This window comes from Liolophura sinensis, chromosome 3 (assembly GCF_032854445.1).
Source record: "Liolophura sinensis isolate JHLJ2023 chromosome 3, CUHK_Ljap_v2, whole genome shotgun sequence".
NCBI lineage: Eukaryota > Metazoa > Mollusca > Polyplacophora > Chitonida > Chitonidae > Liolophura > Liolophura sinensis.
This window is the reverse complement of record NC_088297.1, coordinates 475,169-500,403: the sequence shown is the minus strand read 5'-3', so window position 1 is coordinate 500,403 and position 25,235 is coordinate 475,169. Positions and strand designations below refer to the sequence as shown.

Genomic DNA, 25,235 nt, shown 5'->3' with positions numbered 1-25,235 from the left:
GTGTACTGCGATTGCTCTTGTAGGCCGGTGGTGCGCATGCATGTATACGGCCAATAGCAAGGGTAATCAGTGTTAATCGTGCGACTTGTGGTGGAGATCAACAACTGATCCTACAATTAATCGTCACGGCCGGTCACCGCTGGCACGATCGATTGTGAAGTCGAGGTATCACCACCAAACACCAGGTGGCACAAACACTTACACAACCACGTGACCAGCGATCATCCACGACTTCTGGTGCGCCCATATTCGACTGGTTTTACGACTAAGTCAGAGCAGGCTACAGCCGCCAACAATTTGGGGTAGCTGGCCAGAAGTTTTGAGTGAGTGAGTGAGTTAGTGCTTGGGGTTTAACGTCGTGCTCAACAATTTTTCAGTCATATGAAGACGAAGGAATCTTTAGGGTGTATGTAACGTACCTCCTTGTTGCAGGACGGATTTCCACCGATCTTTTACCTAGTGCTGCTTCACTGAGACGACTTACCGAAGGCAAGCAAAAGTTTTGAACGTCACCATACTGCTTGCAGCGACTGGTTTTGCTGTGATGATCATCCCTGACCTGGTGAGGTCTTGGTCCTAATCAAACCTGTACTGTGGACAGTGAAAGATACAACAGCGTCAGCTAATCGCAGATATATCACGTGTTTCTGATAACATGTTATATTGTAGACCCGTGTATTGTCGTTAATACTGGTAGGTGTGGAACGCTTTCGGCGATTATCAGAAAGTTTCCGAAAATCCTGACACTGTCGAGTTACTTGCGGCATGTTAACGGAATGTCTATTATTTGAGTTATACTAGAGGGTATTGGGTTTTTGTAACATGATACCCTGTCATATTCGAAGTAATATCGTGTTAATCAATTAAATGTACAATCTTTATACTGAACTGATAGAATAGAATGTGCTTTATTTAGCGGAACAATCTGCTGCAATAACAGAATACATTCTAGAATTCCTCAAACAATGGACTTTCTGTTAAATGTAACAGATTGTTTTGTTTTTTTTTGAGAATATGAGAATAACTGCCGGAAGATTTATGTTAAAATCACTCATACATGTGTAACGGATGTGGATTTAAATGTTGTTTTAATTTCAGTCGTGCATTTCCAATGCTACTATAAAAAACAAAATGGCGGGGCTTCAACTGTACGCGTGTTGAGCTTTGATTTATATGTTTGATTGGTGGTTTACGCCTTTTTCAAGAATATTTCGTCGGCTTATACGACGTCGGCGATCATTTTGGTGGGAAGAAACCAAGCTGAACCCGGAGGAAAACCCACAACCACCTGCAGTTTGCTGGCAGATCTTCTCTGGTGCTACCAGGGAGGAAGCCAGGATAAGCTGGACTTGAACATACAGCGATCACACTGGTGAGAGGCACCTGGGTCACCGTAATGCTCTAGCACGCTGCTGAACTGTGAGTGCATGCATGTCGTATAAGTGCGCAAATATCGAGTGCACACAAATCAGGTCGACTGATAACCTATCAATAATGATGTGTCAAATAGTCAGCGCACGTTATCAAATATGGGCAATAATTGTCCAGAGTAAAAGTATGTGCTGGATACTTTAAGTATTTAAACTGACTAAAGATAAAGATGGCGGAATTGAGGTTTCTGTGCACAGCTGTTTTGTGTATGGTGTTAGTAGTTGGTAGGAGCCCCGCGGGGCTAGCCCTGTTGGACACCCCTGTCAAGCCGAAGACATACACAGTGAACGTGGAAGATCCCCCGGAGACACGCTGGGTCCAAGTATTGAAAGACTTTAAGTTCATGGTGCCTGAGTTAAATAAGACTGTCCAGTAAGTACGCTGACACCATATTGTATATGTATTCATGGTGCCTGAGTAGACAAAGACTGTCCAGTAAGCATGTTGACACCATGCTGTATTTTTGTTCATGGTGCCTGAGTTGACAAAGACTGTCCAGTAAGCATGTTGACACCATACTGTATATGTATTCATGGTGCCTGAGTTGACAAAGACTGTCCAGTAAGCATGTTGACACCATGCTGTATATTTGTTCATGGTGCCTGAGTTGACAAAGACTGTCCAGTAAGCATGTTGACACCATGCTGTATATTTATTCATGGTGCCTGAGTTGACAAAGACTGTCCAGTAAGCATGGACAGTCTTAAGCATTTAGCTTAATCACTACGGACATATTGTGTAGAGGTTAATCAGTACAGACATATTGCACAGAGGTAAATCAGTACAGACATATTGAACAGAGGTAAATCAATACGGGCATATTGTACTGAGGTAAATCTGTACAGACATATTGTACAGAGGTAAATCAGTACTGACATATTGCATAGAGGTATATCGGTACAGGCATATTGTACAGAGGAAAGTCAGAACAAACATATTGTACAGAAGTAAATCAGTATAGGAGTATTGTACAGAAGTAAATCAGTATAGGCATATTGCACTGAGGTAAATCGGTACAGGCATATTGTACACAGGTAAATCAGTACAGACAAATTGTACACAAGTAAATCAGTGCAGACATATTGTGCAGAGTAAAATCAGTACCTTCATACTGTGCAGAGGAAGTCGGTACAGGCATATTGAACAGAGGTAAATATGTACAGACATACTGTGCACAGAAAAATCAAGCCACGCAGTGCCACAGATAAATCAGGACAGACAAGGTGTACACAGGTAAGGCGGCACAGACATATTGTACAGAGCTGATTCAGTACAGACATATTGTGCAGAGGTAAATCAGTACAGACATATTGTACAGCGGTAAATCAGTGCAGACATATTGTGCAGAGGTAAATCAGTACTGACATATTGTACAGAGGTAAATCAGTGCAGACATGTTGTGCAGAGGTAAATCAGTACAGACATATTGTACAGCGGTAAATCAGTACAGACATATTGTGCAGAGGTAAATCAGTACTGACATATTGTACAGAGGCAAATCAGTACTGACATATTGCACAGAGGTATATCGGTACAGACATATTGTACAGAAGAAAGTCAGAACAGACATATTGTACAGAGGTAAATCAGTACAGACATATTACACTGAGGTAAATCGGTACAGACATATTGTACAGAGGTAAATCAGTACTGACATATTGCACAGAGGTATATCGGTACAGACATATTGTACAGAAGAAAGTCAGAACAGACATATTGTACAGAAGTAAATCAGTACAGACATATTGCACTGAGGTAAATCGGTACAGACATATTGTACGGAGGTAAATCAGTACAGACATATTGTGCAGAGGTAAACCAGTACAGACATATTGTACAGAGATAAATCAGTACAGACATATTGTACAGAGGTAAATTAGTACAAGGGTGTCGTTTTTGAGGTAAATCAGTAAAGATATTGCATAATTTTTGAGTCAGTATAGGAATATTGAGCTGAAGTAAATCTTCATAATTTTTAGAATTATGGAAGCGTTTTCTCGTATAACGTTTCGTACGTTCAGTTTCTTAGCCCAAAATTCAATTTCATAGAAAATTATAAACGTAACTTTTCTCTGTAAGAGGGCTTTGTCAATGTAGCAACTCTACGCCGACCTTGCGAACCTATGCTATTACGTTGATTTATTTGTTTGCGTATTTGATTGGTTCTTTGATTTAACACCGTGCTCAAAAAACTTCCATTCACAAATCCCCGCCCTTTGCTACTTTCCTGACATACACATATACCTCCTGACGTGAAGTCGCAGCCGAAACAGCGAGGACTGGGTTCGAACACACGACCGGATTGGTCAAGGGCCTGGTAGTTTGTGCCAGTCAGCGTTTTGTGTAGACATCAGAGCCAGCGACGACCCTCAACGGCTAATTGTTGCGCAGGACGTAACCCGTATATTTACATGACTGAATAAGCTGATAAGCTCAAATGCTTTTCTCATGACCTCCTCAGGACTCTTGTACCGGCAGAGTTCATTCCCTTGGCTGAGCAGATTGGTGCTCAACTCGACAAATCCATCATACAGCCGTTTGCAGATGAAATCAAAGGTAATGGAGAAATTTCTGACGGTTCACTTTACATCTGATGTGATACAATGTTTGACCAGGTATTGTCTTTTAGTTAACCAAATCCATTTTCTTACAATTCCAGTCATTCATCAAGTCAGTGTTTGAGGGTTCAAATCCAGCTGCTGTAAATTTGAATGAATGAATAAATGAATAAATGTATGAATGAATGAATGAATGATTACTTGAATGAATGAATGATTGATTGATTCATTCATTGATTCATTCATTGATCGAACCCTACCCCATATCATGGCGAGAACATATTAATAATGGTGAATGGTTTTCGATGTGATAATGAGAACATTCAAAATAAAACAAATATATACTGACAAGTTTAAAAGCAGTTAAAAAGAACAAAATCTTAATTAAAACCTGAACTTCACAATTTGGAGTGGCCTTCATGTTCGTCTGAGGCGTGCTTTTCGTCGCACGAAATAAGAGAACATGGGTCAGTAGGGCTGCTTATGGCTCTGCAGCTATGATTTAATATCAGTAAACCCAGCTGTCAGCACTGCTCAATTCATAGACCATAGGTCATAGAGAGAAGGTAAGCCACGTGCTCGACATGCTTCGGAACTTGCCAGTAGGAACACTCTCAATGTTACTTAATCGATTCAAACATGCCAGTCCATGAGTTTCACCATATTAGAATATTTAATACAGCAGTAAAGACTACAGCTGTACAGCTGTTAGCTCAACTGGTTGTGTTTGTATGTAGATATATGGTTCAGCTGTGTAAGTATTAAAATACCAATGCGATCGCTGTGAGTTCAAGTCCAGCCCGTGCTAACTTCCTCTCCGACCGCACATGGGAAGTTCTGTCAGCTACCTGCGGATGGTCGTGAGTTTCCCCCAGGCTCTGCTCCTGTTTCCTCCCACAACAGTAAATAAATAAATAGCTATGAAAATGACTGTGCATTATAGTCAACGTTACAGCTACATAGTAATAGTAAAACTGAAGGACTTGTTTTCAACCTTGACCGTACAAGCACAATTTCTCGCTTTCGACTACTCATGATGCAGGGTGCCTTATGGTCAGAAATAACCGAAAAATGCACTTAGATCTGTAAATATTTTCAACGCCTGCACCGCTAATTCACTTTTTGTTCATCGTTTATGTTTATTTTTTTAATTCGCAGGGGTTGCCAAGATATTCGGTCTTCCGCTGGGAGAAATGGTACTGCTGAATATAATATACGATATGACAGCGTAAGGGAGCAACTTATCAGGCTTTCTTAGTTTATTCCAGTCGCTAAAATGAAGGAAAGTAAATAGACCCTCCCCTTCTCTGAACACTGGTATAGACCAGGGCCCATTTTATAATGTTCGATAATAACAAAGATAGGAAAATGGTATAGTAATGGTGCAAAAAATCGTACGACAAATATACGATAAAAAATGTCATACGCCAGTTTGTGAAATTGGGTTCAGTTCAACAAATTTCAACACTGCCGCATTGGTATTCACTAGTGGTTGTTGTTGTAACTATGTAGGCTTGATCTCAAGAGCATGTTAGCAAATGTTTCTTGTATGTATCAGTATAACAGAGATCTCGCTAGTTCAGATGATAATAAAGCGTCTTGACCAGTGAGGTCGAGAGTTCGAATCCTGCGCTCGCTGATTTGGCCCCGGTTTTAAGTCAGGAGGTTTTGTCCGTACACAGCAAATGGTGTTGGTCTACTCCATCCATAACCAGACCGTTGTCATATGGGTGAAACATTTATAAATAAATAAATTAATAAATTAATGTATCTTTATTGACACACCTAACGTATGGCCCTGATAGCTCAGTTGGTAGAGCGTCCGCTTCAGGGAGGAAGATCCAGGGTCAATCACACCTAAGACCTTAAAAGAGGTAGTTGTAGCTTCTTCGCTTGGCGTTCAACATTAAGGGGATAGTCCAACGGCTGGTTGACCCGTAGCAGTATAGTGGCTGGGGCGGGTCGCCTTACTTGCCTTCGGTAAGTCGTCTCAGTGAAGCAGCACTAGATAAAAGATCAGTGGAAATCCGTCCTGCAACAAGGAGGCACATTGCATGCGCTCTCAAGACTCTTTCATCGTCATATGACTGAAAAATTATTAAGTACGACGTTAAACCCCAAGCACTCACTCTCTTGTATATTCATTACACAGTACCTTTGATGAGCACTAACTTGTGTACATATTTGCAAGCTGGCCAGTGATACTTTCTGTGTATTCTATCTGATAATGGGAGTTGTAAATGTTGAATTCAAAGCTCGTGCATGTATTAAGCATTATCACCATATGCAGAGAGGTACAACTCATCCTGTTTTTGTTTAATTTAGCAAAACAAAATGGGCAATAGTAATAATACAAAAGACTAGAGCATGTTGAATGAGGCCTTTTGTGTAGTCCTCTGAGTTATAGACATTTATTCTAACTGCTCATGCGCAAATGCGTAAAAAGTAGCAGCTTTCTCGCCTATTAATACGGATTGTCATGAACCCTTTTCTAACCCTGGTTGTTTTTATCCCACAGCTTCTGCACGAGTGTGGTGGCCCAGGATTCCGCCGGAAACATCTGGCACACCAGGAATTTGGATTATTATTACGGTGATGTCCTTAGGAACATGACCATTGTGGTAAACTTCCAGCGAAACGGAAAGGTACAATCAGCCACTGTACAGAGTGTTAGCTCAAGAGTGTTGCTTGAACCGTAATGACAGTACATCATTTAGAGTAATTGTGCAGAAGTGATGCCTGATTTATTTATCTGTTTAATTTATTTATTTGATTGGTGTACTCAAGAAATAACGGCGGCCAGCGTTATGGTGGAAGGGTGGGGGGGGGGGACTCAAGGGAAACCCCACGACCATCCGTAGGTTGCTGGAGACTTTCCCATCTACGGCCGGAGAGGAAGCCAGCAAGAGCTGGACTTGAACTCATAGCGACCGCATTGGTGAGAGGCTCCAGGGTCATTGCTCCACGCTGGTGTGCTAAGCCACTCGGCCACGAAGGCCTCGGTATTGTGCTGCAATTAACAAAATTCTGTGCATTGTTTTACCTGATGCCGCTGGTGCCATGGTGCTAGGGGGCGTGTGATTTGCTTCTATTTTATCAGTTAGATGAATAGACAGAATAAAAATCGTAACTGAGTTAAATTGACAAACAGGACGTGTATCACCGGTTACGTGTGACCATTTGTCGTCGCTGTTCTGGATTTGCTCTCTATGTTGTATGTCCTGTATTATTTTTTATTTCAAATATTTTACTTCCACTTAAACCACATAAGCGTAAAAAAGAAAAGTATGTGCCACGTTTAATAAAATGGCCACTGTAGGATGTAACATGGCCACTGTAGGATGTAACATGGCCACTTTAGGATGTAGCATGGCCACTGTAGGATGCAACATGGCCACTGTAGGATGTAGTGTGGCCACTGTAGGATGTAACATGGCCACTGTAGGATGTAGTGTGGCCACTGTAGGGTGTAACATGGCCACTGTAGGATGTAACATGGTCACTGTAGGGTGTAACATTACCAATGTAGGATGTAACATGGCCACTGTAGGATGTAACATGGCCACTTTAGGATGTAACACGGCCACTGTAGGATGTAGCATGGGCACTGTAGGATGTAACATGGCCAATGTAGGATTACTGGGCATTTCCGAAAAGCGAAAATGTAAGTGGGTCCAATGAAAGCATAAACAGACAGGTTGTCAGAAGTTGGTAGGATTTTATTCGTTCGTCTATTCTGGTTTTTCTGTCTTTGTGTATTTTTTGTTAAGGTCAACATTTCTAGAAAAAGAAAATTCTCAAATCAATAAGCCAAATCTACATTTCAGCAACCTCGAGTTTTTTTGTGTCGAGATTTTTTTTTAAATCGCAAATATTCAATCCTCTGACTCCCAATCCAACGCAGCTGAATTTCGCTCATTGCTACACTGGATATACATCTTATATGGTCGGCATACTCCATACAACGCATGCATCGCTCTCTACCTTTCGATTTACACCACGGATTGTTTGTATCTTCAGACATCACTTCCTGCCTCATCACTGCTTGGGGTTTTATGTGGTACTGAACAATTTTTCAATCATATGACGACGTGACCTCGGCAGTGACCTCGGGGTTATTCAAGATTTCTGTACAAAATTTACTAGTGGTAACAATGATGTAAAGCGAAAAGTAGAGAGCGACCCATGCGCTGTAAGGAGTAAGCACTACATGATCGCCTTTGACGACTATTGTAAAATCACGCATTTTAGCCGTGTGAGTTTGCGAGACACCCGAAATGCAGATTTGGCTTGTTATACTGGAAACTGTGGGAGCCGGCTGTGCCCACTCGCGTTTTCTTACTGTCAGCCTTATAAATAAAAGGTCAAAACACTAAAACACGAAAGGGCAAAGGGCGAAAACTCGAAAACAGTCGGGTTTTCGACCTGCATTCTTTAGTGTTTTCGAGCTTCGCCCTTTTGTGATGTAAGTGGCCGCATCCGGATTCCACAGGAAATACCGTCTAAACTCTCTTTAGCATAAAGTTTTATTTAACACAAAAAGACACTAAAGATTGCAAAACGCTATACTTTCAAGTTTGTAGGGATCCGTACACTGTAACGACCGGGAACTCAAGTTCAACCATATGGTCTCATACACAAAGTGCGAATAAAGTTGCACGATTGTTAAAAACTATAGCAAAACAGAAACACCGGTGAAGCTTTCGTTATATTAGGAAATCAATAACGGAAGATATCAATCAGTTAATCATTCAATGAGATAAGTCATTAATCAAACACTCAGCGGCTGTTTGTGTTTTGTTTGATACTGCAGACTGTGTACACAGCCACCACATACGCGGGCTATGTCGGCATCCTAACAGGACAAAAACCAGGGCTGTTTAGCGTATCCGTGGATCAGAGAGGCCATAAAGGTATGTGGGGATGAGACAGTGTTATATGATATGAGTGAGTGACTGCCTGGGGCTTAAGTTCGCACTTAACAATTTTTCACTCATATGACGACGAAGGAGTCCTCAGAGTGCATGTAATTTGCCTCCTTGTTGCAGAACGGATTTCCACTGCTCTTTTATTTAGTGCTGCTTCACTAAGACGACTTACCGAAGGCAAGTAAGCCGCCCCGTCCGAGCCATTATACTGATAGGAGTCAACCAATCGCTGCATTTTCCCCTTGATGATATGATATGAACGTAAAAGACGACAGCATTGTGAGCAAAACCAGAGTAATGACTACAGTGTGATAGCTGGCAAATGGCCGCACGTATTACCTGTGAAATTAAACTTCTTGTCAAATGACCGCATGTATTACCGGTGAAATTCAAGTTCTTGTCAAATGACCGCACGTATTACCGGTGAAATTCGACTTCTTGTCAAATGGCCGCACGTATTAGCGGTGAAATTAAATTTCTTGTCAAATGGCCGCACGTATTACCGGTGAAATTCGACTTCTTGTCAAATGGCCGCACGTATTACCAGGGAAATTCGACTTCTTGTCAAATGGCCGCACGTATTACCAGTGAAATTCGACTTCTTGTCAATTTACTTCAATTAGGATTTTAATATAACTATTCATGTATACACTCAAAAAGTAGCCACGTACAAACCCCCTGTCACCATTGCCTAAGCAGAATTAAGCAATTAAACAAAATCACTTATCACTTATCTATAATTGACAATGGTCAATTCAAACTGCTTGCGTATTGTCAATTCCAAAGGACAATGGTCAGTTCAAACTGCTTACGTAATGTCGATGCAAAGTGACAATATTTAGTTCAAACAGCTTACGTAATGTCGATGCAAAGGGACAATGTTCAGTTCAAACAGCTTGCGCACTGTCGATGCAAAGGGACAATGTTCAGTTCAAACAGCTTACGTAATGTCGATGCAAAAGGACAATGTTCAGTTCAAACAGCTTGCGCACTGTCGATGCAAAGGGACAACGTTCAGTTCAAACAGCTTGCGCACTGTCGATGCAAAGGGACAATGTTCAGTTCAAACAGCTTGCGCACAGTCGAGTCAAAGGGACAATGGTCAGTTCACACTGCTTACATACTGTCAGTGCAAAGGGATAATGGTCAGTTCAAACTGCTTGCGCACTGTCGATTCAAAGAGACATTGGTCAGTTCAAACTGCTTACGTAATGTCGATGCAAAGATGCAAAGGGACAATGTTCAGTTCAAACAGCTTACGTAATGTCGATGCAAAGGGGCAATGTTCAGTTCAAACAGCTTGCGCACTGTCGATGCAAAGGGACATTGGTCAGTTCAAACTGCTTACGTAATGTCGATGCAAAGGGACAATGTTCAGGTCAAACAGCTTGCGCACTGTCGATGCAAAGGGACAATGGTCAGTTCAACTGCTTACATACTGTCAGTGCAAAGGGACAATGGTCAGTTCAAACTGCTCACGTGCTGTCATTGCAAAGGGACAATGGTCAGTTCAAACTCCTTACGTAATATCGATGCAAAGGGACAATGTTCAGTTCAAACAGCTTGCGCACTGTCGATGCAAAGGGACAATGGTCAGTTCAAACTGCTTACATACTGTCATTGCAAAGGGACAATGGTCAGTTCAAACTGCTCACGTGCTGTCAGTGCAAAGGGACAATGGTCAGTTCAAACCCCTCACGTGCTGTCATTGCAAAGGGACAATGGTCAGTTCAAACTGCTCACGTGCTGCCATTGCAAAGGGACAATGGTCAGTTCAAACTGCTCACGTGCTGTCATTGCAAAGGGACAATGGTCAGTTCAAACCGCTCACGTGCTGTCAGTGCAAAGGGACAATGGTCAGTTCAAACCCCTCACGTGCTGTCAGTGCAAAGGGACAAAGGTCAGTTCAAACTGCTTGCGCACTGTCGATTCGAAAGGACAATGGTCAGTTCTAACTGCTTGTGTACTGTCGATGCAAAGGGACAATGGTCAGTTCAAACTGCTCACGTGCTGTCAGTGCAAAGGGACAATGGTCAGTTCAAACTACTTGCGCACTGCCGATTCGAAAGGACAATGGTCAGTTCAAACTGCTTGCGTACTGTCGATTCAAAGGGACAATGGTCAGTTCAAACTGGGCGACTTAAATAGCCTTGAGATATCCATTTCATCAACATGGAAGACCTACATAGAGTATTCAGAATGTTGTACGGGTATGCCAGGCCATATACGGACCACGCACAAAGTGCAATTTTAGGTTCTGTCAGAAGTTTGAATGTTTGCGATTTTATTGAGGTACACACAAAAACACCTGTGTTGAAATGTAACACAGCATTTTGTGTTGTTTTCATTTAAAACGAGTCGAAATGGATTACCCCAGCACAAACATATGTTAAATAAATCTACAGAACACATGTTTGTATTAGATATATTAAAACACAAACTTGTGTTGAAGCAAATGAGGTAATTTATGGAATGCAACAAACACTTGCATCCAAAGTACATCCAAAACATGTTGTGTTCAATTCTTTTACCACAACATCTTGTGTTAAGTGAACACAAGATAGAGTTGTTGAAATATGACACAAGTTTGTGTTCATACAACACAAGTGTTTTTTGTGTGTAGGGAATAATGTATACGGTGTAGGACACCAATCAAATAAATAAATAAATATTCAGCCAATCTGAGGGTTGCTGTTTATTATGAGTTTTCATATCACGTGACTTTTCGGTTTCTTTTCAGTTCACGTTGGTACATATTGGCAGAATCTTTTGATCGCCATCCTGGACAAAAACTCTCAGTTTGTGAGTTTCCTTGTCAGAGAGGTGAGTAATCTTTACATTACGTTAGATGCATTTATTTTCCCATTTTCTTTAAGCTATGTCACAGATTTTGATATCTGTTTGTTTAAAGATCTTTATTTTAGTTAAAACATAACCTTCCAGTATACAGTACAGCAAGCGGTATGACGAGTAGAAATGTCATTCCCATGATGTTTTACACGTATGCACATTGCCATTCCTAACACAGCGAAAACGTTTCTCTTTTCACCCCATCATAACTCTTCACCATCCCAAAGCTGACAGACGAGTCATAAATAACGTGACGTCAAACCACGGATATAACGTTAAACTGAGTACAGAGACTTTTACTTTTCACTGCTGTTTACACGCAGACACATAGCCAAGTTTAAAACAGCAATAAAGGTTGTACACGCAGGCACGTAGCCTAGTTTAAAACAGCAATAAACGTTGTGCACGCAGACACATTGCCAAGCTTAAAACAGCAATAACCGTTGTACACGCAGAAACATAGCCAAGCTTAAAACAGCATTAAACGTTGTACACACAGGCACATAGCCAAGTTTAAAACAGCAATAAACGTTGTACACACAGGCACATAGCCAAGCTTAAAACAGCAATAAACGTTGTACACGCAGGAAGATAGCCAAGTTTAAAACAGCAATAAACGTTGTGCACGCAGACACATTGCCAAGCTTAAAACAGCAATAACCGTTGTACACGCAGAAACATAGCCAAGTTTAAAACAGCATTAAACGTTGTACACACAGGCACATAGCCAAGTTTAAAACAGCAATAAACGTTGTACACACAGGCACATAGCCAAGTTTAAAACAGCAATAAACGTTGTACACGCAGAAAGATAGCCAAGTTTAAAACAGCAATAAACGTTGTACACACAGGCACATAGCCAAGCTTAAAATAGCAATAAACGTTGTACACGCAGACAGATAACCAGGCTTAAAACAGCAATAAACGTTGTACACGTAGTCACATAGCCAAGCTTAAAACAGCAATAAACGTTGTACATGTAGACACATAACCAAACTTAAAACTGCAATGAATGTTTTACACCTACACACATGGCCATTCCTAAAACAGCCCCCAAAAAAGTTTTACACGTAGACATAAGGCCATCCCAAAAAAAGACGTTTCCTTTTATTAACTCTCATATATCTCTTTACCAGCGCAAAGGTGGTGACGTCATATAACCATATATGGATAAAACTCTACGTCATCTTCATGAATAATCATGTTTTTGTTCATATCCATCTAGGTTTTGGAGAATGTGACGAGTTTTGACGAAGCTGTTCGGCAATTATCGTACCGAATAATCCATGCTCCTGTTTATTACATTGTGGGTGGTAAGTTTGGGTCAGTGGAAAACATCCATACGTATGTATATATGTACATATAGCCAGTCTGAAACATTTTAGTGACCAATTCCTGAAATCTATCTGAAATGTCAAAACTGTGAAAAGGTGTTGAAATATTCCCGCTGTTAAGGACGGGTAACTCTTTCTGACGAGTATATTTATTTATTGTTTTACGCCGTACTCAAGAATATTTAACTTATGCGACGACGGCCAGCACTATGGAGGGAGGAAACCGGACAGAGCCCGGGGGAAACCCACGACCATCCGCAGGTTGCTGAAAGACCTTCCCAGTACGGCCGGGGAGGAGGTCAGCATGAGCTGGATTTGAACTCACAGCGACCGCATTGGTGCTCACCAGTATAAGCTTGTCTGCTGATATATAGGGACTGTTTGCATAAATCATGTGTCACTGCAATGCTTACTCAGTTTATGGCATATTTTCGTTTTTTTTTATTCTTTGAAGTTAAAAAGAGTCAAAGTATGGTACTCACGGAACAAACATACTTAACAGCTGATCCAAAATGGCGGCTGTCCCTTTGTTTTCACTTTACCTTTACATAACTTGTCTCCTCTTGTTGTTCATCATGGCGGGCCAGAGTCATGAAGACAATTGTCAATCTGCTATGCAAACGTTACTTTTTCAGGCGCAAAGAAGGGGGAAGGTGTCGTTATCACTCGAGACCGACTTGCGGCCGTTGACAAGTGGAACATAGAACCTCTATTTGGAAAGTAAGCTGTACGAGTACATAAAGGCTGTGGCCTGAAGTCAGAGAGTTCCCTAAGTTTCTAGCAAGGGCTGATAAATTACTTCGATCATCACGGTTCCCTACAATGATATGTGTGAACATTCTCACAAAAGAATATAACGTGAAAACGTGTAAAGGGGAATTGTTCAAAGAAACCTCAGACGTTGAACATATCAGTCTACATAAGATATTATTATGTTATAACAATAAAATAATAATAATTAAAAGTCAGAAAGGCAAGATGAAAGAAATAATTCCGAAAAAGAAATTGTAAAAAGTCGTTGGAATATTGCCAGGCTTGCGTCTGTTCCAAACTCTCTGGATAGGTGACTTTTCTAACGAGTGAAGCGTATCTGGCGATACATAGGCTTCCGGTATCAGTGCAAGGCATACTCAGTTTATGGCATGTTTTTGTGTTTAGATGGTATATCCTGGAGACGAACTATGATCACTGGACAACTCCCCCGCCATCTGACAATCGACGGTAAGCTGCACTGATATATACCCTTTAATATCACATCAGTAGAAATGGTTGAAAAAAAAAAGTCACAAAAATACCTTACCTCACAAGTCACTTTATCAAAAATTTAGATCTTATTTGTTTTCGACTTTGACTCTTCAAAAACAAGAAGGGAGCAATTTTGATTTTGTCTGGTTTGCTAGTTTGATGCTTAGTGGATATCTTAATTTGCCTTTGTTGTTGTGGCGGCTGACAGTTAAGCCAGTTATACAGCGCTCTTAGCGGACCTACTTGTAGTACCGCTAGATCAATAACCTCATTCCAAGCAGCGGGATATTTGTATATACAATGATATCCATGCAAAATGCCAGTGAATATGCCGTTGCACGGAAAGGGTATGTTCGTTAAACAAAAATTAAATCTAATAATGGCAACATGCGCATATAAATATTTAATAAACTATTGCATGTTTGATAAAATTTGGTCTTTTAGTGTGTCGAGTTGTTTTTGTTGTTTGATTTTCGATACACATGTCTTGGTATTGTTGTTGAACAGAACGCCAGGGATAAAAGCCATGGACAAAGTAGGTCAAGCGGGCGTAAATATGACGTCACTTTTTGACGTCATGTCCACAAATCCCGTCATGAACATGTAAGTGACGTCATTCTGTGTGTGCGTGACTAGAATAAATGTGAAATACGATTTCGTGGATGATCCGATCGAATGTTAATGGTTCGTATGAAATTTTTCAACAATAGGGTAGTTTCAAATCGCAACTCTTTTATGAAATATGTTAGGCAACCTTTGACTCACCGTGATCCAAAGGCACAAAAGGCACCTCTTTCCTTTAGGAACTTCCTATGTTCACAAGCGTCCACCTGTCTAAGTCGTTAGCATTAAGACTTTTGTGGAAATTATATAGACACCCGTACGCAAAATACACTTGTGTTGTATGAACATAAACTTGTGTTCTTTCCAACAAAAGTCTTGTGTCATATTTGACCAGCTCCGAATTAACACAAGGTCTTGTGTTGAAAGAATTAAACACAGCATGTTTGGGGTTTTATACACAAAATACACAAAAAAAATACACAAGATTACGGTGTATTGCATAAATGACATCATTTTGGATCAGCATAAGTTTGTGTTTGAATAGTTTGTACCACAAACATGTGTACTTTATATTTATTTGTGTCGGAGTAACCTATTTTTGTGGTGAATGAAAACAACATAAGTTGTAGTCTTAGATTTCAACAGAAGTGTTTTTTTGTCTGTTATAATACATGTGATCAAGATTAGTCGCCCAACATTTCTGACAGGTCACATGATACGGTAGGACTTTTTTTTATCTTTACCGTCCCCATGGAAAAGGGGGCACCTGGGATAAAACCAGGGTCGGGCTATTACGATATGGTGCTTGTTGCAGCCTCACTTGACACTCAGCACTGAGAAGTGAGAGCAGGGCTGGTTAGGATTGTGTCAAGATGGGGGTGTCATGTTTGGTGTCTTGCGCATGATACTTCAATAGCGACAGCACTTTGGCGGTTAGACACGTGTCAAGGCTGGGGCGTCATGTTTGGTGTCTTGCGCATGATACTTCACTGGCGGCCGCACTTTGTCGGTTAGGCCTGTGTCAAGGCTGGGGTGTTATGTTTGGTGTCTTGCGCATGATACTTCACTGGCGGCCGCACTTTGTCGGTTAGGCCTGTGTCAAGGCTGGGGTGTTATGTTTGGTGTCTTGCGCATGATACTTCGCTGGCGGCAGCACTTCGGAGGCATGCACTCGCCCTGCATATACTAGAAGACACAGTATATGTACACAAGCCTTATGTACGACGTAAAACCCTTGCTTACACATAAGTCTATACGTACTGAAAGTTTCTATTGTCTTTACGAGTCGCCATCCAGGTTGTTTAGAAAGGCGATTATCCCTTGACGGATGAGTTCGATGATATAAAATAAATAGATGTAGTCGATTACTTTTATATCCCAAAATATTTACTTAGGTGGATTTTTAAGGTTACTAAAAAAATTAAAGTTAATTTTTGTGGATAGTTTTCAATACTGTATACACCCGCCTATGTTAAAGTGTGCTGATTCGTCCTTTAGGGTAACGCGATTATCAGCACTGGTATCCAAGATGTCCATAGATCTATTAGAATGATTGCCATAATGTAACATCAATCATAGTTTATGCGATGTTCCTTGTAAATCATAATCAGTTACAATCTTTACCATACAACTTCATCAACTGGTTGTAGGATGAATTGACGCAGAACTCGTTGATAATCATCACCTGATAAAGATCATCACAGATGTTTGCACCATTGCGGTTCACTTTTCATAATGTAGAAAATAATTTCACCGTAATATATCGTAAACTGTCATCATAATTTAGGACTAGAATTAAACAGTGTGGCGCTTTCGTATGTTGCTGTGAAATAGAACTCAAGATAGACGCCAGCTGCAATAGAATTACTATCTTATATACTATCAATGGTACACGATTTGAATACTGATAACACTCAGTCGCCTATCACTCAGTGATAACACTCAGTCGCCTATCACTCAGTGATAACACTCAGTCGCCTATCACTCAGTGATAACACTTCGTCGCCTATCACTCAGTGATAACACTCAGTCGCCTATCACTCAGTGATAACACTTCGTCGCCTATCACTCAGTGATAACACTCAGTCGCCTATCACTCAGTGATAACACTTAGTCGCCTATCACTCAGTGATAACACTGAGTCGTCGTCACTGAAAACTGTTGATTATTTCCCTTTGCATGATTCACTCCTAATTTTATACTTTGTATACTTTCTTGGTTCTTACGAGGTTTATGTTAAACGTGGTTTTGGGAATTGACCTAGCTTTCATTGACCGGGAAGGCCAAGTTTGGTTGGCGGTTGGTATACTAACGTCTGTTTTGACGCATAGACACGTCGTTCGTTACCCATCCAGCGATATTTGACCCTAGTTTACATCATAAGAGATTCAAATTGCTACACATTTATCTTCGTACAACACGTATTATGTCTTTCCAGTTTTTACCCCAGACTTTGTAGACTTATAGGGATACAGAATCGACGCTGTTTGGCTGACACTGTGGAGATGGGGTTTCTTGGGTTAAACCCTACAGCGGAATAAATCTGACATACTTAAAAGTTTAGAACATCAGCTAATTATAACGGATACTGTATCCCTCAAGACGTCCAAAATCAGTCGATCAATCTGTAAACCTTGTATCACCCTATGCCGTCTTTCAGGAACACAACCTATACCGCTATTAAGAGCGCTGGAAACCCGCAGCTGTACACTACCTGGATCCGATGGCCCAAAGAAGGAGGACGTTGTGAACGACTGATTGACAGGCAGACAGACAGATGGACAGACAGACAGACAGGCAGACAGACAGACAAACAGGCAGGCAGAAAAGCAGACAGAACAACATAATACAAATGCCAGATAGACTTTACTCTAAAAACTTCGGTTGAACTGAGAGATAGCGGCATGCACAGAATAGTTATAAAGGCTACAAAATATTATGTTATTATTTATATATATACCAATTACCAGAATGCCTTTGTTCGTGTTACGGTACAATAAATTGTTCATTATTATCAATTGTCACATTATCCATTCTAGTAGAATTCAAAAATGTTATCAAACCGGTTTTTGTTAAAGGAGGAAAACATGAGACATAAAAATAACATGCACTAATGGACTGAACTCATGAAGAGAATGAAGGAAGCGTTTTCTGGACGATAATTTGTGGTTACATTAATTATTATGATTGTTAGATTGAATCATTGTGATATGGCACGGAGTCAGGCCCCATGTAACACTTAGTGCTCTTGGTTCGGACAACGACGACGCCATGATATGGCTGAAATATTGCCAATGTGGCATTAAGCCATTATCATTCATTCATTCACAGAAAGACGCCAGTTTGTCTTGTTGTCTTCCGGTAGTTTTCACTCAGCCTTACACTATTTTCTGAGAAATGATTTGGTTCTTGGCTTGTTTTAATTGCACTACACAGAAAAGGGAAATTAAACAATTGCGTTCCACGTTTCGTTACATGTAAATGATTAAATTAGTTCTATCCAAAACAGACAAAATTCGGATACATTTTAAACATATCGCAAAACAACAGAGCGTCAGTGCATAATGTACAATCAGTCCAAACAATGTCTGTGCAGCAGTATCATCCAATCAGTGTATTTGCACGAAATGCGCGTGTGTAACCTATATTCACCATGGTCGCAAAAATGGCGTTGTTCATTACTAATATTTAATCGTGTTGCTAGAAAGGTTAGCCCTTCGGACAGGCTTCGTATTCTCCTTCGCTTGACTGTATGCTTATCTGTTAGTGTGTGAAGAAGCTTACTGTTTCTACAATCAATGATATTTCTTCCAGCACACAATTTCTGTTAGTGATTTTCAGGCAATCTTTGCTTGTGGGTTATGAGAGTAGATTTCAGCGTTGATGGAGATGAGCGTACATTTTGAAATCAATACACGAAGAGCCCCTTTCTTGATGCAGTAAAAAGCAGCAGAACGCAGTGCTGTGCATGCATTCATGTTTTTACCAACACAAGAAAGCACTGAAAGCCATTGTGCAACCAAGTTATTTATTTATGTAACTGGTGTTTTATGTCGTACTGCAGAATATTGCATCTATATAACTGCTGCCAGCATTATGGTGGGAGGAAACCGGGCAGAGCCTGGGAGAAACGGGACAAAACCCGGGAGAAACCCAAGACAATCGATAGGTTTCTGACCCTCACAGTTATGACCGGAGTGTTACCATGCATTATCGGTGCTAGCTAAAGAGGCTGTCTAGCCAATGTCTTCTTCTGATTTTCTGTCATGCCTGTTCGGTCTCAAATTACTGTGCCCGATACGCCTTTGTCTGGGACTAATATAAAATCACGGTAATCACTGGCAAGTTTTAAACAGAAATGACCCCCCCCCCTACTCCCCCTACAACCTCCGTTTCAATCTTTGCCTCTGTCATTAATAATACTTGATATATATATAGGTGTGAATTGACTTTATTTAAGGTATACACAAGATGATAGCAGAGAACTAATGCAAATGTATCGGTGAGCGCTGATAATATAGGTCCGCGGAAGGGCATAATAATAATGGTGAGGCTGCGCCTCAACAAACTCACATGCATAGCACGGTGTTCAATTTTGTATTGTTTTGTGTTTCGCGAATACCGTATTGTTTTCTGATCTTGTTGGCGCTGGAATTGTTAACCCAACTCTGAGAATTATGCTTTTTCCACTGAAAAGTGCAAGTTTAGCTTTACAATCTGCTGGAATTATTTATGTAGGATCCACAGCATTGTGGCAAATAGTTTTCTAGGAATTGATCATTGTTCATTAGAATAGCCTTAGTTCCAAGGAATGGAGTCTCCATGTAAACTAATTCATGTATGAATGTATTGCCACCTTGTCTAGCCATGACAGTGATGTAAAGCGAGCCTAGAAAGCTGCGCATGCGCCGTAAGGAGTGTGATGTAAAAGGCAGTCCATGGAGGACGAGAGTAGCAAGTTGGATGCACTGCGTAAAATATGGTTTATTGGTCTTTTGTTTGACATACAGTTCAAGTCGTTGTTTTTTTTTCAGCCTTTAATGGTAACAAATTATGCAAGCAAGTCAGTAACGTAACAAGGTGCGTTGTAAGGTGCGTAACAAGGTAGCAACTAGAATCGGAATGAATACATACAAAATCCTCCAGTGACCGAAAAAAACACAAAAAAACACATGAGATTGATTGTTTGCTTTTTATTCTGGATGGTGTAGGGCAATTTTATGTATTTGCAGAGAGACATCGAGACTGTACTGCGCATCACAGATATCATGCAAGGCAGACGTTCATGACTTGTTCTTAATCTCATTCTAAATTAATATTCAGCTGCAGCCGATTGGGTTTTTTTCCAAATCGTGAAGTTCAGGAAACAAAAGTCACAAAATCCAGATTCCCTAACTTGATATTATCACCTCACCGTTAATCACTTAATTCTTTTGATAGATGAACAACAACTCTGTCTCCAGACTTAACTGTAAATAAAATATAAATACAACTACACGACATAATCAAAACCTTAAAAATACGCATCAAAGGCTAACAACTCAGGCCAACGCCAAAACGAGCCTTTCACCAAACTCAGATATCCTTAACATAAACTCTGTTAAAGGAACACAGAATTGTTTCTTACTGGCTGGTGTGAGAGATAGGCAACTGCAAAACATGCCTCTCCTAAGCTCAATTTTAGGTATGGCAAACTTAATCAAGCGTGCCCAAGCCTTCTGGGTTTAACCCACTGAAACCCGGTCTCTTTGGTCAGCCAATCAGCGTTGATTCTTTATCCCTTTATGTACTGAATGCGTTTTAGTTTTTAAGACATGATAAGGCGTGCTGATTGATGATATTCACTCAGCACAAATTCATTATCAGCATTCATCATCTTGTAAGCAAACTCTCGTGGGCCGAAAAAGCACCATTTTCACATGTGCCAGAAAGATACCAGTCACTGCCTGTCTACCTGTTGGATCCACTCATTAGCTTCAAGTAATACAGAGTTTGAGGGTAATTTGGTAAATTTATATCTCCACTAATATTTATGCTATCATCATCAAATGCAATATTTCGACAAAAACCTATGTTTCGACATGCATTCATGTCATCATCAGCAAACAGTATATTCCGACGAACATCCATAAATCGACATACATTGATCCCATTATCAAGGAATACTGCTTCCAGATATAAATCTATATTTCGACATACACTATCAGTAAATACTCCTTTTCTATATATGTTTGATATTTCCACCTACGACTGCTTAAACATATGTTGAAATAAAGATTTGCCAAACTTTAACTTTCTTCTGAAATTCCCAACTATATTGTCATTATACAAGCAGTGTATATTTTCCCACCATTGTTGATTAACATGATGCTGAGAAGAGGTACACAGTGTACAGTATTCAAAGCACTGATGTAGAAAAAGTACCCAACAAATATACAGGACACAAACTTTTGGGGAATGAGTATATAATGTGCCATTAAGTGATTCCTACTCATTTCCGCACGCATACATTTTCCTTGATAATCCCAATGAATCCCGTGGAATTCTCTGATATTCAGGGTAATGAGAATGGACTCGCCCATAAGTCAGTAAGAGCCGAATCTCCCCTTCACGGACGTGAACGCGTCCTGAAATCAAGGGATGGAGCGGAAACAATCTCACTGTCTCCAACAAAGTGGACATGTTGTGCTATATTTAATAAACCGGTAGACCATACAGCCATTTAACCAACTGGAGCACGAGGCATCGAGGTAATTTGCCGCCAATGTGATGCATCACTGACTGGTAGCCAAGAACTAGTTCACGGCGCGCATGCGTTGTGGGAGTCACTGTAGGCTTCAACGGTGCTTTCATGATGTCGGCATTGCGGATGTCCACCTTCTTTGGCGTACTTTGATTAATACCAATGATGTTTGCGGGGAACCCCCATCATGATTGCCAAGAAAGACATGGCCAAGGGTCTCACAAGGATACTATAACCAAACAGGGATAAGCAAATATTATTACTTGTGTTTCATCACATATCACGTTTTAACAGGCGCGTAGTTATTTGCAGGGACGCCTTGCTAGCCCCGTCTATTTCCGTCCCTTATCAGATCCTCATGGGTCAGAAGGGTTACATTGACGAAAATATCACCAAGAGTGACGTCATTCTCGGTGGCTATGACGACATTCCCGTATTCGCCGACGTCATATCACGAGAGTGTGATTCCTTTCCAAGGCTGTGTCATCAGCCTTCGTCAAGATATCAGGCTGAAACAACAACAACATAGCAGACATTTAGAATATATGCTTAACTATAAAATACTATTTTCACGCTTAATGCTATCCCTCAGTCCTGAAGTAAGAATATGGTACGTGTAGACGGATCGATATACATTACCTTATTGTATTTTAGAGGCTTTGTAAAAACAAATCACTACGACCAGGGACTATATCGTTAGCTAGTTTACTACTTCCTTCTACGAAGTCGTGAGAGACTGGATCAGGCCTTGGTCAAGTCATAAAAAAGACTTTAAAAATGTTACCTGCTACTGCCTCGTTTGGCCCTCAGCACTGAGAGGTTAGAGCAAGGAAACGTGATAGTAGAATGTGAATGTGTGGGGTGTTATGTCTAGTGTCAACGACAGGATACTTCAGTGGCGGCAGTGCCTTGGCGACATGGGCTCGCCCTGTCACAAGAAGACACAATGTATGCACACACACTTAATGACTTTTCGTCGTTATATGACTGAAAAAGTATTAAGTACGACGTTAAACCCCAAACATACATACATACACCCTTTTTCCTGCTGCTGATTGAAACGAGGTGCATGTGAATTTTAACATTGAGACAATAGATAACAAAATAAATAACAGCAATATAATGCAGTTGATGGGAAAACCACGTCAAAGGTTTTATTTAATGGCTAAAACTCAAAATTTCAAGAATGGTATGCTCACTTCCCGTCAATATGAAAACTGTGCTCTCCTCGCCTTTCTCACAGTATTCTACACAGAATATACACAGCCGGTTTTCGCCGCTATCGTCACGTGACTTTTACAATCATGTGTTAGGTGCAGCCCTTACCAGCCGGTTTTCGCCACTAGCGTGTGTCAAGTGGAGCCCTTTACAGCTTGTTGTGGCAGTTATCGTGTGTCTGGCGGAGCCCTTAGGAGCCGGTTTTTTTTGCCACTATCGTGTGTCAAGTGCAACTCTTATCAGCCTGTTGTGGCCGCTATCGTGTCTGGTGCAGCCCTTACCAACCGGGTTTCGCCGCTATCGTAACTTGACTTTTGCAATCGTGTGTCAGGTGCAGCTCGTACTAGCCTGTTTTCGCCCCTACCGTGTGTCAGATGCAACCCTTACCAGCCTGTTTTCGCCGCTATCGTGTGTCTTATGCAGTTCTTACCGGTCGGTTTCGCCACTGTCGTGTGACTTTTACAACCGTGTGTCAGGTGCAGCCCTTACCAGCCGGCTTTCGCCGCTATCGTGTCTTTCACCCCAGCACTCTCAGAAGAAAGTCACCCTCGTGATCCCGATCTGAGCAGTAAGGCACAATGAAGTAGTTCCCCGGAAGTAGATCCAGTCTTGCGGTAATCTCTCGAGAATCCCCGCGAGAATCATGTTTGGCAACCAGCGACAGTTTCGACAGACTTCGTTTTTTCATCTTTCTCAGGGTTTTTAGTCTGAAAAACAAAACAAAGTCTTGCTTAAGTCATATGCCGATAATGTATGTTGTTTACTTGTGTTTAAGTGACCCCAACCAGCCACCTTATACAGAAAGCGGGCCCACAAGTCATATTTCCTTGCTCCAACCTCTGAGTGCAACGAGGCAGTAGCACCATTTTAAAAGTGCTTGGTATGTCCCAACCCGAGTTTGATCCAGACTTCGAGGCGGTAGGGGGCACGGAAGCGGTTTCCACCGTGGTTTGAGCAGCTTTCTCTACAGTGCACTGTAAAAACTGATAGTGCAACTTTTACAGCAAACATTGCTGGCTATTTCGTTACCATCTCTAATCGGTAAGTCACGTAGGGCCAATGCGAAGCTGTAAATTTGCCCTACATTTTCGTAATAGTGCAGATAATGCATGTCATTTTTTAATGCATGACATTTTTTACTGTTTGTGTTGTACACTGGAATACTCTGTGACATATACCATAGGCACAGACAAAACCCCTAATGAAGAGTATTTGCCTCTAACTTACTCTACTGACTACCGACGGGGAAACTTAATGTCAGTGACCTATACCTTATAAACGACCTAAATACTAAGTCTGACTTTATCTTATAAACATGGATATCAAAATGCTAAATGCGACTTTACCTTATCAAAGTAGATCACTAACTGCCAAGTCTAACTTTTAGGCTACCTTACGGACGCAGAAGCCTAAATGCCAAGTGTGACTCTACCTTATAAACGCAGAAGCCTAAAACGCCAAGTCTGGCATTACAGACGTTACACGACGCAAATGCCTAAATGCCAAGTTTCACTTAGTCTAAAAACGTGTATGCTTAAATACTAGGTTTGACTTACCCCATAAACGTAGAAGCCTGTGTGAGTCAACTAGCTCTATAACTTTCACTCTGAGTTACCCTTATAAACATGGTAGCCTATGTGAGCCATATAGCTCTATGACTTTGGCTATGAGTTTACCTTATAAACATGGCAGCCTATGTGAGCCAACTAGCTCTATAACTTTGGCTATGAGTTTACCTTATAAACGAAGAAGCCTATATGAGCCAAGTAGCTCTATAACTTTGGCCATGAGTTACCCTTATAAACATGGAAGCCTATGTGAGCCAAGTAGCTCTATAACTTTGGCTATGAATTTACCTTATAAACGAAGAAGCCTATGTGAGCCATGCAGCTCTATAACTTTGGCCATGAGTTACCCTTATAAACATGGTAGCCTATGTGAGCCAAGTAGCTCTATAACTTTGGCTATGAGTTTACCTTATAAACGAAGAAGCCTATGTGAGCCATGCAGCTCTATAACTTTGGCCATGAGTTACCCTTATAAACGTGGTAGCCTATGTAAGCCAAGTAGATCTATAACTTTGGCTATGAGTTTACCTTATAGACATGGAAGCCTATGTGAGCCAACTAGCTCTATAACTTTGGCTATGAGTTACCCTTATAAACATGGAAGCCTATGTGAGCCAAGTAGCTCTATAACTTTGGCTATGAGTTTACCTTATAAACGAAGAAGCCTAAGTGAGCCATGCAGCTCTATAACTTGGGCTATGAGTTTACCTTATAAACATGGTAGCCTATGTGAGCCAAGTAGATCTATAACTTTGGCTATGAGTTTACCTTATAAACGTAGAAGACTATGTGAGCCA

At 40.9% G+C, this 25,235-nt stretch overlaps 1 protein-coding gene across 1 annotated transcript in view; it reads left to right on the top strand.

The window, feature by feature from the left end:
- The first annotated feature begins 1,617 nt into the window (after positions 1 to 1,617).
- The window catches only part of LOC135464221 (N-acylethanolamine-hydrolyzing acid amidase-like), a 26,342-nt gene continuing 2,724 nt past the window's right edge, over positions 1,618 to 25,235 (top strand). Inside the window, exons 1-10 of the mRNA XM_064741724.1 lie at positions 1,618 to 1,803; positions 3,893 to 3,987; positions 5,148 to 5,217; positions 6,508 to 6,634; positions 8,803 to 8,902; positions 11,658 to 11,740; positions 12,993 to 13,080; positions 13,737 to 13,821; positions 14,260 to 14,322; positions 14,854 to 14,949. Of these exons, the coding sequence (XP_064597794.1) occupies positions 1,640 to 1,803; positions 3,893 to 3,987; positions 5,148 to 5,217; positions 6,508 to 6,634; positions 8,803 to 8,902; positions 11,658 to 11,740; positions 12,993 to 13,080; positions 13,737 to 13,821; positions 14,260 to 14,322; positions 14,854 to 14,949 (971 nt within the window). The 5' untranslated portion in view covers positions 1,618 to 1,639. The remainder of the gene's footprint in view (positions 1,804 to 3,892; positions 3,988 to 5,147; positions 5,218 to 6,507; positions 6,635 to 8,802; positions 8,903 to 11,657; positions 11,741 to 12,992; positions 13,081 to 13,736; positions 13,822 to 14,259; positions 14,323 to 14,853; positions 14,950 to 25,235) is intronic.